Source organism: Grus americana, chromosome 20 (genome assembly GCF_028858705.1).
Source record: "Grus americana isolate bGruAme1 chromosome 20, bGruAme1.mat, whole genome shotgun sequence".
NCBI lineage: Eukaryota > Metazoa > Chordata > Aves > Gruiformes > Gruidae > Grus > Grus americana.
The window spans coordinates 10,980,883-10,995,594 of record NC_072871.1 but is presented as its reverse complement, the minus strand read 5'-3'; the positions used below and the strand labels follow the sequence as shown (position 1 = coordinate 10,995,594).

Genomic DNA, 14,712 nt, shown 5'->3' with positions numbered 1-14,712 from the left:
GGTGTCCGAGTCCTCCAGCTTGAGCTGTTGGCCAGGCAGTCCTGTCTGTCTTGCCATGAAGTGAGCACCAGGGCTGCTCTTGGCCTCACCGGGACGTCATCAAGTCACTCTTGGCTCCTTAAGCTGGTGTGAAAATTGCAATTACGCATGCACATTGAGTAGTTGGATGTCATCCTCACTTGCACGTAGGATTGCTGGATGGATGTTCAAATTTGGGTTAACTTAAACTTTTTGCCAAGTACCCGGTTGGGAATACAAATAATCTATGGGCTGTCTTGGGAAAATTGGCCCTATTTGATTATTTATAGCTTCATCGATAGATCTTTTACTGCATGCTCGTTTCTTTAGTACAAGTTAAAGATACTCAACTGATGTTAATCAGCACGGCTCCATTGAGATCCTCAGAGTTTTGCTGATTTACAGCCGCTGACAGGATCACTCCATTGTAGATGGAAGTAGCCTCTTAGGACCGAAAAAAAAAGACAGGAGAGAGAAAAATGGAATGACCTAGATGACTGAACATGTACAGAAACGTATTTATCTTTCCACATGTCTATCTCAGTGACCTGAGTTATGAATTTTCATGTACTTTTTTAATAGATTTTAACAGACCCGACTAAACATTGATTCTATTAATGTCGAACATTGTAGAGACTTTTATTGCTGGCTTGAAAATTGCATATGGCAGACCCTGGAAATATGGGGGCTAAGATGCAAGAAGAGGGAATTGCTAAGAAAAATCATGTGTGCTTACAGATGTACTTCCACAAAATTTTGCCATAGCATTGGGTTGCCTACGTGCTCAATGCTTGTCTGTCAAGACAGGGAGCCTTTTGTATCGTGACATATGCCTTTACAGCCACAACTGCTTATGTATGGGCGTGACTAAAATGACGCTATAGAAGTTTATTTTTATTTCTTATTCTTCTTGTAGGGGCCACCTGGTCGCCCAGGTCTTCCAGGAGCAGATGGTTTACCAGGGCCACCAGGGACAATGCTGATGTTGCCTGTAAGTACAAGTGTAACTAAAAAAGCATTTAAATGAGTTGAGCTTCTTGGCTTTCCTACTGCTTAGTGCCTGTTCTTGCAGAAGTCTCCCATCACTGTTACACTGAGGACACATTTTCCTCAGTATAAAAGATGGATCCGGATGGTTCCCCTTGTAAATTTACTTTCTGCAAAGCACTGTAACTTCTTCACTGGTCAAAAGCACAGGGCAGCTAGGTTAAAATTTCCAGAAGCGATGAATAAGCTTAAGTGTTTTTGACTGGGCATGGTGCTGGAGAGTGGAAGTCATGAAGCAGCAACTTGAGACACCTCCAAGGGCCCAATTTCCAGGCAGAACCGTCCCTCCTACAGTGAGGAACCTCTAACAGCTCTTCAGAGCAGGTGCCAAAATTGTAAGCACCTGAACGAACCGGTCTCTTCTGATGACCAGTGGTTAATTTGCATTAGTTTTTTTTCCTCCTACGTGAAGCCAGCCAGTACTGAGTCAGCCTTCTTGGTCCTGGGACGCTAAAGGAACGGTTATATTTTGTGTCTGCTTTGATGTGAGAAAACCCTAAGGAAACCAGCTGCTGAAAATAAGTGGTTAGGTACAAAAGGGAAAGAGTCTTTAGTGAAAAACCGCAGCGCTCTTGTAAGGGCTCCAAATGGTAGGGTGATACTTGTGTAGGCTCCTGGCAGGGTGCCTAGGACAGCCTGGGCCAAGTGCTCAACATGGAGCTTAGCTGGCCATCACAATACATTTGTTGGCCCCTACAGTAACCAACCATAGACCCATAAATTGCATCTCTTTAAATCTGCTTGCCAAGTTCGCGTGGTCATGTACCTAGCGCCAACCAAGCGAAATGTGGAGGTGAAATGGAGGTGAAGGAGCCGTCCAAGTAGGTTCTGCAGCCTGGAGAGTCCTTGCAAAACCCCAAACACACATGCAATTAAGGCAGGAGAGGGGTGTGCGTCCTGGAAAGTGGGCTTGTAGCTGTTAGGGGTGGAAGAGGCAGAAGAAAACATTGAACTCCTTCCCTTTCAAGCTTGGGAAAAGAAAACTTCAATGCTTGGTTGTTTTTAAATCCTTTGTGTGCTGCAGGATCCTGGCTTGAACAATAGGCCAAATTCTGTTCTTTGAAGCACACTGCCGCACTTGAGAAATACAGCCTTTGTCCCGGGGCAAACGGGCAGCTACAGCCAAATAACCTGATGCAACCCCATCTCCAGGGATCTCCTGGCCAACAGCATCCGTACAGGGAATATCAGCGCTGTGAGAACGTTGTGTTTAGTTTTGAACGGTGGTGTGTGAGGTCCTTACAGTTCGGAGCCTACAATCCCTCTTATTGTGCGTTACTTTGAGCTGGCAGAATTTGCTGTCCGGGCATGGACGTGGGAAATGGTTTGTGCCCGTGAGCTGGGTGACCCGAGAGCCCCGTGGTTAATAGGGTGGTCTGGAAGGACGGTGATGGGGTTGGGTCAGTCATGCTGAACAGACTTGTTTAGGAGTCAGGCTAATGTGACGGCAGAGGGACGGCAACCCTGTGACCTGCTTTCTCCATCTTGTTCCCATCAGTTCCGCTTCAGTGGAGGAGGAGATGCCGGCTCTAAAGGACCTCTTGTTTCAGCCCAGGAGGCCCAAGCCCAAGCCATCCTGCAGCAGGCCAGGGTAAGTGAAGGGCGGTGGGCACGTCTCTTGCAGCAGGCACCCAAGGAAGCGGAGGAGGACCAGAATAAATGCATCAAAGGAGATGTCGTCATACTTGTACCATCCATGGTGCTGGTGGTGGTGACAGCCTCTCATCTGAGATGGAATTGCTTGTGTGGCTTGAGGTGATGACACCTGGATAACTTGGCCTTTTACTAATGGCCAGCAGTAGCCCAGGCCCTAGAAACATGGTTTTAAATTGCCTACAGACCTTGGAGCAGGCCTTCTGCTGGTGCCAGTAGACGTAGACCTGTTGGCTTCAGTAGTGTTTGCTGTTACGCTGACAGTTTCGAGACCCTGTATGAACAGTTGTGGTATGTGCTGTAGGGGTTTTCTTTCTTTCTTTTCTTTTTCTTTTTTTTTTCCTCCCAGTAAATTGTAATAATTAAATGTATGTCACAGATGTAAGCTGCTCCCAGCTCCACGAATCTCAACAGGCTGACTGCAATTTTCTTTAATGTATTTATTTGGAAATACATGATGACTATCCTTGCAACCTTTTTTTTCCTTGGATGACCTTATTGAATGATGATCAAATAATCCCTGGCGGTGTTTATTATATAGGCTCGCTGGTGAAACAAGATCAGCCCTGCATGTTCCCAGTACAACTCCTGTTCCCTGCCTGGATGAGTACCTTAGTGGATAAGGATTCATACTCATCTGTTCAAAATGGAACTTAATTTCTAGCCAGTACAGCTTTGAAATTTTTCTTCCATGAATGCTTGTGTGAAGTTACATTTCATCACTGACGTATTAAAAGCAGAGATGCAAGAGGCACACTTATACAGCACAAGGGAACGCATGGGGAAGTGCCCTCCTGCTGCGTTTGCCCCGATCTTGCCCAGGAGGGACCAAATTCTGGCCGTAAGCACACCCTTGCAGTAAAGGGGAAAATATAAGATAGTTTAGGGAGGCAGTTCGCAAAGGGACACAGCTCTGGGGGCGTTGCTCCTCTCCCTGCAAGCGAGACATCCAGGGACAGAGCTTAGGTGGCTGCTCAGGTCTGAAGCCCACATCTGTCTGCAGCTGGGATGTGTGTCTGTTATTCAGAGCTGGTGGTGGTTGCTTTAGCACAGACTTTTTGGGCTAGTCTGCTGAAATAGGCTAAAAAGCAATTTATTTCACCCTTGAATGAAATAAAGCCCATTGGGGTCTCCGCCCAGCTGGGTGGTACATGTCCCTTTTAGGTTCCTAACAAGGATTTTGGCTTAGCTGGGGCTGTTCTGGTTTCCATCCAGCTCCCCTTGTACAAAGGAGTTTGATTTTATACATATTCAGGTAGAGTGCAGGGCCCTGGTGCCATCAGCCACTGCATTTTCCTGTCCATTAACCTTGCTCTGAGAATAATATTGGTGGATTATGCTTCTGGTGTTACCTTGTCAGTCTTAATTTCAAGGCTGCCTACAGTTTTTCCATCAGCATTTTATTTTGCTGGGAAATAGGGGTTTTGACCAGATGAACATTTCATGAGAAGCATCTGCTTTCTCAGACTCTCTGGTTTTGTTCTTTTTTTTTCCTGCCTGTTGAAAATTGTGACTGTTACGAAAAACAAAGAACCTCCCTCCCCTCACCCAAAGTCCCTTTTCTCTGTTCTTTTTTAATTTTCAGTTTTTGGGGGAAAAAAAATCAAAAACCAAACAAACCCTGGGTGACTTTTGGGCTGTGGATGAAAAGTTGAATACTTCCATAAAGGGAAAAAAATCCATTTCTTGGTGAACTTCAACCTATTGTCAGACAATTGCAGCTGAAAACCGTGATACCAAAGCAGAAAGGGAAATAAATGATTTTTTTTTTGCAGGGAAGTTACAGGATATGGCAGGAATGAAAAAGAAGTCCTGCAAGGGGGAGGATATCTTCTTTCCTTTTTTGGGGGGTTGTTTTTCTTGTTATCGTTGTTGTTAATTGCATTATTAGGTTGATTTATTCCCTTAAAATTTGGCTTTCTTTAGACACTGAACATTGTCCCAGCCGGCAGTGTTTCAGAGCAGCTCCCTTTTAATGGGGTGTTGTAAAAAGATGCCACATAATCCAGCACTTGTGCAATATTTATGCTATTCCAAGTGCAATCACGAGTAGGTTTTAATTACTGCAGTACACAGATAATTACAACTCTTTTAAAGTGTTGAATTGTCATGAGAGAACGAATTGGCCAAGTGATGTTTTAAAGTGTGGACCAGCCCTATTACCCACCATGGAAATTACTGACTTGATACATGGTTACGTGACTCCTTAATTATTGAGCTAAAAGCCCCCCCGTTGCAAATAGAATTGTCGTTCCGTTTACAGCATGTTAAAAAATAACCAGAAAAAAAAGGAAAAAAATTCCTCTGAAATTGAACTCCTGGGATCATAAAGCAAAAGTCCTCCTAAACTGAACTGGGATCATAAGGGTATGGGAACAAACCCCCGTAGCCTGCTCAGGCAAAGTTTTGTCATTTAGTTTGCATAATTTATTGCCAAAAGTGACCATTTCATGCTGTCTATACCCGATGATAGGACAGGGATCTGAGCTGCAGAGGCAGATTCCCATCCGATTTAAATGCAGGCAGCTCCTCGCCCCTCCATCTGCCCTGGGTCTGGGCCAGGGTGTGTATATACGTGTCCGTACAGGGGGTTTGCGCTTCACGTGCACGGTGCGGATGTGCGGGGTGTAGGTCCATGTGTCCTCTCAGCAGACCCACGCGCCGTCCGGGGGCTTTGCCCGTTTGTGAATGCAGAAAGGACTTGGTGGGGCAGCAGGTTGGACGTTCTTGGGTAAATTCACTGGGGATATGGAGATTGCTCCAAGGATTCGTGGCTCTCAGAGGTGAGAACGTGTGGCTGGTGGCACGATGGTGGCTTTGTCCCGTTGCAGCAACGAAGCAGAGGCACCATCTGAGCAATGTTTCTCTTTCCGTTGCAGTTGGCGCTGAGAGGACCAGCGGGTCCGATGGGTCTGACGGGGCGGCCGGGCCCCATGGTAAGTGAACGGGCAAGCGAGGACGGAGCAGACCCAGCTGGCACCAGCTCCGTGGATGCTCTGGGTTACCTGCGCAAATGGCTCTTCCTTAACATGGTATGAATCTTCCCTCTGGCTCTGTTGTGGAAAAATGTAGTAAGTCATGTTCTCTGTCCAAAGGGACCCCCGGGCAGTGGAGGACTAAAGGGAGAAGCTGGAGAAATGGGACCTCAGGTGAGTGTGGACGAATTGGGTGACGGGGGGATCTGAGGGAAGGGAAGGTGTGGAGCAGCCAGTCCTGCTTTAGGGGCTGTTGGGAGGGAGCGATTCGGTAACCTGGTGCCAGCTGACAGTGGGAAGGTGTGGGAACATCTGGTTTGCATATCAATGTCCCTTCGAGTATCCAAATGCAGGCTCGAGACATAATTTTAAGCCAACAGTGTAAAATTCTGCAGGTGGTTGTCCTTTCCTGCAAAGACATCCGCGGAGGAGCCCTGTAAATACGAGATAGGTTGGAGTGTGGGGAGTTCGCTAACGCTCGGGAAATTGTTCTTCCCAGCTGTAAATCCTGTAGTAAGGGAAAGTTCCCATCTTCTAATGCTGGAGGAAGTGATTTGTCTCCACGATGTGAAGCTGCTTGCAAGGCAGAGGCTTCCTCCTGGATAAACGCACGCGATTCCTGTCTGGAGATGCTCAGTCCTGAGCCTTTCCTGTGTATTTTGGACCACGGGCTTTGCTCGAGGGGTTCATGTCCCGTTTTGTAGCCCTGGTGACCCTGACAAGCCCCAGCAGCGCCTGCTCTGTGATGCCAGCAGGCACTGGGTCCGTCTGTCGTGCCTTTGGGTGATGGCATTTCTTCCTCTCTCCTCGATGCTTTGCAGGGTCCACGAGGCATCCAGGGTCCTCCCGGTCCAGCAGGAAAACCAGGCCGCAGGGTGAGTGCCCTGGGAGCTGCGCTGATGACTGCGTGAACTCCAATTTCTGCTAGAAATTGTTTGTGCTGCCAAAGGATTTCTGAGCGCCCAGAGCGTTGCACAAGAGCAGGCCAGCGGCCAGCCGGTGGCTTGTCCAGGTCCTCTCTGTCCATCTGGGCAGACGCAAATGAGGATGAGAGTTAAAAGCCGGGCGATGTGTGGAGAACTGCAAGTCCACGCTTCCCACTCCTTTGTTGTCTTCTTTTCTTTTTTTTTTTTCCCCGCTCTGTGGCGTTGAGGTTGTAGCTGCATAAACGCTCCGGGCTGGTTTGGACAGTCCCCAAGTCTCGACAGCGTGCGAGGAGGATCCAGTCCCCGGAGGGGTTCTGGACCTGGTATAAGTCGTGCTCGCTCGCTCTGTCCACATCCCTGATGCTGATTTTTTATTTTACTCCATCCTCTGGCTCGTCATGATTTGGCTTGCCAGAAGAAGAAAGTCTTTTGTGTGACCCACTTCTAGCTTTAAAAATAAAAAAAAAAATTAAAAAAAAATCTCATTTCACTTTGCAGACATTGTCATTAGCGTATCTTAAAATGTGCTGGAAGATAATTATTTCAAATTAGAATCAACGACCATGTCCCAGCATCCCATACAGTGAAGCAGCTTCGCTGCCGTTTGTCTCACACCCCTCATTAGCGCCAGGCTGAGCCCGGGATGCTGCTTCAAAAACCACCAGCATTTTTGCCCTCGCCAAGGGAAGCTGCTCCCCAGCCGGCGAGCTCCGACTTAAATAAAAACTTCACTCGGCCGCAGACCAAAGAGCAGATGTCTCTGCGGTCCTGCCTTACCCTTTGTATCTGACTTTGCTTTTCTCTGTTGCAGGGACGAGCTGGCAGCGACGGAGCCCGGGGAATGCCAGGCCAGACAGGACCAAAGGTAGCGCCGCGCGTTTGAGTGCTTTTAGAAATTGCATCCACCTCCGAGCAAGCCTGAACGGAGGGACCCTTGGCAGAAGGAGCCCACCTCGCTTGGAGGAGGTTGTTGAAATGGTCCAGCGACTCCTCTGAAGTCGTGTGCTCCACGTTTGAGAGAGGGAAGTTAAACACACACCTAGAAGGCAGAATAGCAATCTTTCTTTTCTTTTTCCCTTTTTTTTTTTTTAATGCAATTTTTGAAAATTGCCGGATCCTCTTAAGAAAGAAACACACTCCCTTGGCTGCAGTTGTAGAACAAATACTTTGGAATCCCAATTATGAAAAACAAAACATGAATGAGCAGTTGGAAACACCTTAAAATATAACTACCAAAAAAATACCTGTTAACTGGGTGAGGAAATGTAGGAGGCGTGGTGAGGAATTTTAATGCCCTGTATTTTTATTTGAGACAAAATCCCTTCATTCAGCTGTGATCTGCCGGCATTACCAAGCAAGAAAGAAGCTGTTCTACTGAAATTGAACGTGGAGAAAGTTTGCTCAGGGAATCATGTATTAGAAGGTTTAAGTACTTTATTATGTAGATACTTAAAGCTGGAATAGATGAGGGGTTTTGATACAGAGACAGGAGACTGCAAATCATTTATCCAGTAAAGTGCTTTAATGAGCGTCGACTGCCCTCAAAGGAGTGGATGCCAGGGAAGAAGGGAACACAGAATAACGAGCAGCGCTGGAAAGGAGAAGGAAATTTGCTGTGAGCAGAGGCAGAGCGATGCTCTAGGACCTGCCAAAAGCAAAGAGCTGTTGGGTACCCTGGGTGCGCCTTGGCCAGACTGATCTGTCCTCCGAGCTGCTCAGGTGTAACCGACTGTCCTTTCCTTGCTGATGGGTAAAGGATTTGCGGAAGGGAGGAGCTGGTACTGTTTTCACATACCATTAGTATGGGAAGATACAAGTGGCTTCACCTCTTTACAGAGAAAAAGGGACTTTTCTGTCTACTGAGTGGTACTCGCTGCCTTCTGCCCTGGGCGTTAGGAGATGGTGTCACCCACGATTTGCAAATGCCCCTGTGTCTTCTCTCTTTTCCAACAAGTTGAGGCTTTCAGGAAAAGGCTGTGTCTGTGCATTCCTGTCCCCATTTCCCCGCAGAACACAGGAGACTGGAAAGGGGCACACGGTTGGAGAGAAACCCTGTTGTGGCTTGCCACGGTTCACCATGAGCTCTCCACGTACCGACCCAGAGGAGCTGCGTGGGCAAAAGCCCCGGGAAGGCGGGCTCCTGCTGCCCGCCTGCCCTAGGCCTAAGGGTGTTTTGCTTTTTCTTCCTCACATTTAAATTTCTCAGCGTTGCCCGCTTCCTTTGGGAGCATCCCTGCACCTGGGCAGGGAACGTGAGGAGCGCACTCAGGGGACGTTTGCACGGTCATTTGCAGGCAGATGCTGGCAAGCGCTGCCTGTGCTCCGCCAGCGTGAGGTTGCATGACTTTCTCAACGCTGTGCCAAGCACAAATTAACACACCCGGTCTTTTAGCAGAGCTCATTATTTTGGGCTTGGCATCATGCTCCCCAGAAGGATGCCCAAAGCGCTCTCTGGCCCAGAGCTGCATTTACAGCAGTAGGCAGTGGCAGGAGCGCTGGAGATGTGTAAGAAAAGACGTAAATCCTTGCCTTGGTTTGCCTTCCCAGTATGGGTAGTTTGGGGCTGTATGTCCCCTATACGTCCCCAGTTTCCCAGCTGGCTTCGTACCTGCTCAGGTCGGGGTCAGGCAGAGCGCGCAGCTCTTTGTGGGGTCGCGTGGAGACGCCCCTTTCGCCGTACCCTTAAGCATCCGTGGGAAGTCACCAAATTTACCAGCTGATGACATGCCTTCTTAGGTCAAAGTAGATCTGTCTTCTGACCTTGGCTTCATTGAGACAGTTTCCAGAATTTATTTGTGTATGTATTTGTTTCCTTGGAGTGTCCAGGAGGGTTAAAAGAATGTATGGGATGGATGGTAGCAAAGCTCAGGGTGGTGTTTGGGGACCTGTTGGCAGGCGTGGGAACACTAGTGTCCGGTTTGCTCACCAGTGGATTGTCATTCGTAATTCCATGGGATTAAAAATAAGAAGAAGGGAGATGCTTTAGCTCATGGAGCTCTGAAATCCACATGGAAAAACATTTAAAACTGTAGGTGCTGGGGGAAGAGGGAGGAGGTAAAATTACTTTGAGCTTTTTTTTTTTTAATCTATTAACTTTGAAATCATCACTGGTCTGATGGGAGGTGAAGGCTGAATGTCTGAGGGAGAAAATCGATCTTTCCTTGACACAGAAAGGAAACAAATTGGAAAGATGTTCAACAGCAGGTGGAAATGTGTACTAAACTGGTTTTTCTTTTAGGGTGACCGAGGGTTTGATGGCTTGGCTGGTTTGCCTGGTGAGAAGGGAAACAGAGTAAGTCATCTTCTTCTGTGTCTTCTGGCCACAGTCTGTAACGAAACCTTGGCAGGAGGAGGCTGGGAGGTGCTGGGAGGAGGGCAGCTATTGCTGGGGATGAGCCACAAAGGTATAATTAGGGAAGGATGAAAGTGTCCCCTAAGAGCACGGGGGATGTCACAGCATCCCTCCCAGGATCAGCGTTCACATCCCTGAAATTGGGAAGGGGAGGGGGGGAAATTGTTTTAATAAAATGAAGACTAAAAAATAAAGCAAGAAGCAAAACCTGCTTTTGGGCAGTGCAGTTGGTGATGGAAATTGCCAAAAATTATAATGGGATTCTTCTCTTTGCTTTGTAATTAAACAGTGCGGGGGAAAATGCAAGGAGCCGATTATTTTGGCAGGCTGTGCGTGCTTCCCCTCCCTAGAGAGTGCAGCCATTGCTTGATCAAGCAAGGGAGTGTTTGAACAGCGGAGATCGTATCGCGATTACAGGCTACGCAGGAAAGGGGAGCCGCTGCCCGAGAGCGCTGCTTGATCAGCCAGAAATGGAATAGCATGGCTGGGGTAGAGCAATAACTGCGTGCAGAGCCCAGGTCCCTCTCCTGAAGGAACTACAGCGCCTGCTTGGTTCCCAGGCCCTTGCCGAAGTGTCACCAGTAAAATCCCGTGAGCTCTGGTCCCTGGAGGACTTCAGCCCGTCGGTGCTGGCGCCCACGCGTGGTCCTGAGCGGGTGGAGAAGGGCTGCTGCTTCACAGAGCACGGGGAGCCGGGAGGGTACGAGCGCCTTCAGCACGCAGTGCAGGCAGAAAAGTCGAGCCCGTTGCTTGGTTTCTCAGCATTACCCGATGTTTTCTGTTCCCAGAGTGTCTCTGCCTTCTCTGAAGCTTTTCCTGTTGTTTCTTTATAGGGTGAGCCAGGCCCCCACGGACCCCCGGGAGCACCCGGAGAGGATGGGGAGAGGGTAAGTCCGTCTCTGGATTCAGCAGTCCTTTGAATTCGTAACTAACTCCTGTAAACAAGAAGCAGATGCAACATCAGCCAGAGCCGTGGCAAGAGCAGCCGGCACCGGCATGTCGTCTGCGGCCGGTCGGCAGCGCCAGCGCCCCGTCCTTGTGTCCTGGGGAAGCATCCCTGGGTGGCCGTGGTGAGAGGGAAAGCAGAGCAAGGGGATGGGAGTACAAGTGAAAAGAAGAATTTGTTTTTAAAGATCCGGTCAGAAAAGTCAGGTTTTGTTAAAAAAAATAACACCAGAAAAACGTTCACCCTCTAGGTGTGCAAACTATCACTTCTGATTTTTCTAAGATCCAGCAAACTGCAGCAAGATTTGGGGAACAGGAATTCCAGACAGATGTGGGAATCAAAGATTAAATTGTTCCCTTCTCCTTCCACGCTGTTCAGTCAGTAGTCAAAGGCCTTTAGCAAAGCTCAGACTAAGTGATTACTGGTCTAGTAGGGCTGGTTTAAGAGGAGAGATTGAAAATGCTGAATACGTAGCTGTGAAGAGCGCATGGTTTAATTGCAGGAGCGAGAATGGATTTCCCGGGCTCTAATCCCCCTCCACAATGTTTTCTTTCCACCTTTGGCTGTGTCCTCTGTAAAGCACAGATAATAACACCTTCCTCCCCAGGAGGCTGTGAGGATTAATTAGTTGTGGCTGTAAAGCGCTTTGAAGTTGAAAAGACGAAAGCCGTGTCTTGCGGGGGAAGAACAAGTGTCTGGAGAACTGTAATCCTAGAGAGAAAAAGAAACCGTTCAAGGTGTGCAGGGAGAGAAGCTCGGAGGGCACGACTGGGAAGAAGAGCGTGGATTTTATCAGCAGAAGAGGGGGCTTTGCAAGGGCCGGCTGCTGGGATTGATTTCCTAAGAGGGAGCCTCAGGGTTGGGGTGGTTTCAGAGCTGCTCGGGGGAAGCACCGTCTGACGCTGCTGGGGAATCAGCGGGGCGTCAGCAGGCGATGGGAGCGGAGGGGTGAGCAATTGCCCCTTTGCTGCCTGGGGTTTATCTGAGGAGCCCGTGGGCTAATTTGCCTAAATCGCGTTGCCATGCTGGCTTCCCGTTCAGCTCGGTACTAAATCTTGCAGTTATTGACTCGCATGCCCTGAATTGTTTCTACGATATCTTGTCTATTAGCAAAATCCATCTTTATAAACATCGACATGAATTATGAAGTATCCTTACAGCGTTTCTAATCCTCAGTAAATTCTGCACACGCAGTATTAGTCTCCAGGCTTACGAGGTCTTCCTTATGCACGGCTACCCTTTATTACTCCAGGGAAGCTGGTTTTCGGTGTGATTATTATTTAACAAGAATGGAACACCGGGATGTGACTGAAATATAACTGGTCTGTTCTGTCTCTTTTGCTGCTTCTCTCTGTGCCTTCGCTGCTGAGCAGGGAGATGATGGAGAAGTTGGACCCAGAGGTCTACCTGGAGAACCTGTGAGTATCTCCTTTGGCAGCTCTGCTTTGGTCAAGGTCTCGATACAAAAGCGGTGGTTTAGGAGTTGAGCAGCACTTCTGGCGCTAAGCAAGAGCCCTGAGGTTCTGCAGGGACTGAACTTGAAGATCCATGCGTTACCTTTGCTGTAGCAACTCTGTTTTGCTATTTTTCACCAGAATGGCTACCGCGAAGGTGCTTTCTGGGTTTCTTTGTTTGGTTGATGTTTTGTTTTGTTCTTTTTTTTTTTTTAATGAGCAAAATTCTCATTGGTTTTGATTGCTCCCTGGCTAGCATTTGAAATTTAAACCCTATAATTTTAAATTAGCTTAGATTGGTCTCATACCTTTCCTTATTCCTGATGTGTTATTTAGGATTCAGGTGAGTAGGCTGGGGTAGAAATTATGTGTGGTAAACATACGTGAAATACAGTTTTCGTGAGTGTTCGTAGCAAACTCCAGTGAGGAATGGTTTTGTCTGCTATTGCACGGGCAATGGCAGCAATTCGCCATGAAGCTCCCACGCTTAGTTTTGTGCAGAGCGAGCGATCCCTTTTAAATCTCCGGATGAAATCCTGACGGGACTGAACTCAGGAGGACTTTTACCCTGACTCCAGTAGGGTCAATATTCTGTTCACAGCGCATTAAACGTCATAAATCTGCAGGGTTTGTCAGCGTTTGGGCCTCCACACGCCGCTAACACCGGAGCAGCAGAACCAGGGCTAGGGAAGGATTCCTTCCTAGTATCGATAAGGTTTGAAGGAGATGCTAGTGGCATTGAACAGAAATCTCCTGACCAACCCAAACAAATGCTTTCAGGGAGCATCCCACTGAAAAAGAACAGTTGGGTTGTCAATTTGAGACTCTGAAAGCATTTTTTTCCCCAATACCGAGTATTTTTTACTTTATTGGCAATGGTAAACTCTGCTTCTGGCTGGCTGTAGGTTTTTGTGTGTAGTACGGTTGTCGGCTGCTTATTTAATCCAAAATGCATTTCCTTTGTTATGAAACGAGCGTTAACTATCTATCATTTGCCATTGGCTTTGCTTTCAAAATGTCTTATTTTGTTGTTCTAAGGCCCAGCGTGGTGGCCTGAGAGTAATTGATGAGAACTGTTGGACACACTTCGTGTGAGAAAGGGAAGGGTTGGCATTTACGGACTCACTGGAACTAAATTATAGACGAGATGTCTGATTAACTTCTGAGAAAGATTAATCAACCTAGCTATCTCCTTAGCACATGTCTAAGCAATAACTTATGGGTTATTAACTTCTTAAAAGCATTTATGTGCTCAGGTAACACAGTAACAAAAGAGGGACTTAAATGATGATAATGCATGCAGGGAAGTTTATTTTTATTTCAGCAACACAAGTAAAAATACCTGTGATGGCCAGAGGAAAGGTATAAATTGCATTGCAGGAAACTTTTTGTTATAAATAAATCTGCACGTTTGTCTTTCTGCTCTGAGACAACAGAGGGTCTTTCCAAGTGTAATGGTAACTGAAGCTAGTGATGGGACTTGAAAATTTGTTTCTCTTCATCCTGCTCCGTTTCCTTCCAATTCCCATCGCCAGTTGGTACGAGCAGAGTTTCTGCTCTGCAGGGGCTCAGCGTGCAAAGCTTTGGCCCATGAAGGTCTCCGGTGGCTGGGACAGACCCCTGGCAAACTGCTTTTTTTTTTTTGCGGGATCAAAATCCCCGCAGTCTCCAAGATCAGGCACTTTCTTAATGTCTCCTATTTTACCCTGTAACATTTCATTTTAATTCCTGTGTCCTCTCTGCATCATAAAAAGGGACGTATAATATTTGGGCAGACAGATAAAACTGCCCATCAATCAAGAACGATTTTCCTCTATGACAGTGAACGAGCACCATCCTTGTAAATACCCCGAGTCCCCCTGCGGTCCCCAGTTTAAGAAAGGGCCCGTGTTTAAAAGATGAGCTTTGAGATCCGCAGCGGAGTGCACCCCAGACCCCATCCCTTTCCTTTCGCCACAAACCCACCTGAAGGCTGAAGGTAGAGGAGATGGCAGGGTGCGATTTGCCAAGCTTCTGTTGAAGGAATTCAGTTCTCCTGCCACGTCTCTGCTTATTCAATGCGATGCTCCGATCTTAGCCATTTCCCTGAAGATGATGTGAGGTTAAATCTGGTGAGAAAGCCAGAAATGGAAAAGAAAAACCCACCATGATACCCGGAGTCCTGACTGGTTAAGGTTTAAGAACCAAATGCCTTTGAAAACGTACATTTATGCTGCGGGCTGAAAACCTTTTCCAGCCTTGCTGAGATGTGTAGATTGTCAGTGATAAAAATCAAATCCAGAGAGATTTTGAAATGCTAACCCTAATGATCCATTAGTGGTGTCAGGTCATTCTTCATAAT

General features: G+C 47.5%; 1 protein-coding gene across 2 annotated transcripts in view; it reads left to right on the top strand.

Moving 5' to 3' along the window:
- COL5A1 (collagen type V alpha 1 chain) overlaps window positions 1-14,712 on the top strand; it is a 156,266-nt gene that overhangs the window by 88,020 nt on the left and 53,534 nt on the right. For both annotated transcript variants that reach the window (XM_054848417.1, XM_054848418.1), the window contains exons 12-20: window positions 935-1,009; window positions 2,564-2,656; window positions 5,598-5,654; window positions 5,814-5,867; window positions 6,515-6,568; window positions 7,431-7,484; window positions 9,858-9,911; window positions 10,805-10,858; window positions 12,291-12,335. In XM_054848417.1, coding sequence (XP_054704392.1) covers window positions 935-1,009; window positions 2,564-2,656; window positions 5,598-5,654; window positions 5,814-5,867; window positions 6,515-6,568; window positions 7,431-7,484; window positions 9,858-9,911; window positions 10,805-10,858; window positions 12,291-12,335 — 540 coding nt within the window. The remainder of the gene's footprint in view (window positions 1-934; window positions 1,010-2,563; window positions 2,657-5,597; window positions 5,655-5,813; window positions 5,868-6,514; window positions 6,569-7,430; window positions 7,485-9,857; window positions 9,912-10,804; window positions 10,859-12,290; window positions 12,336-14,712) is intronic.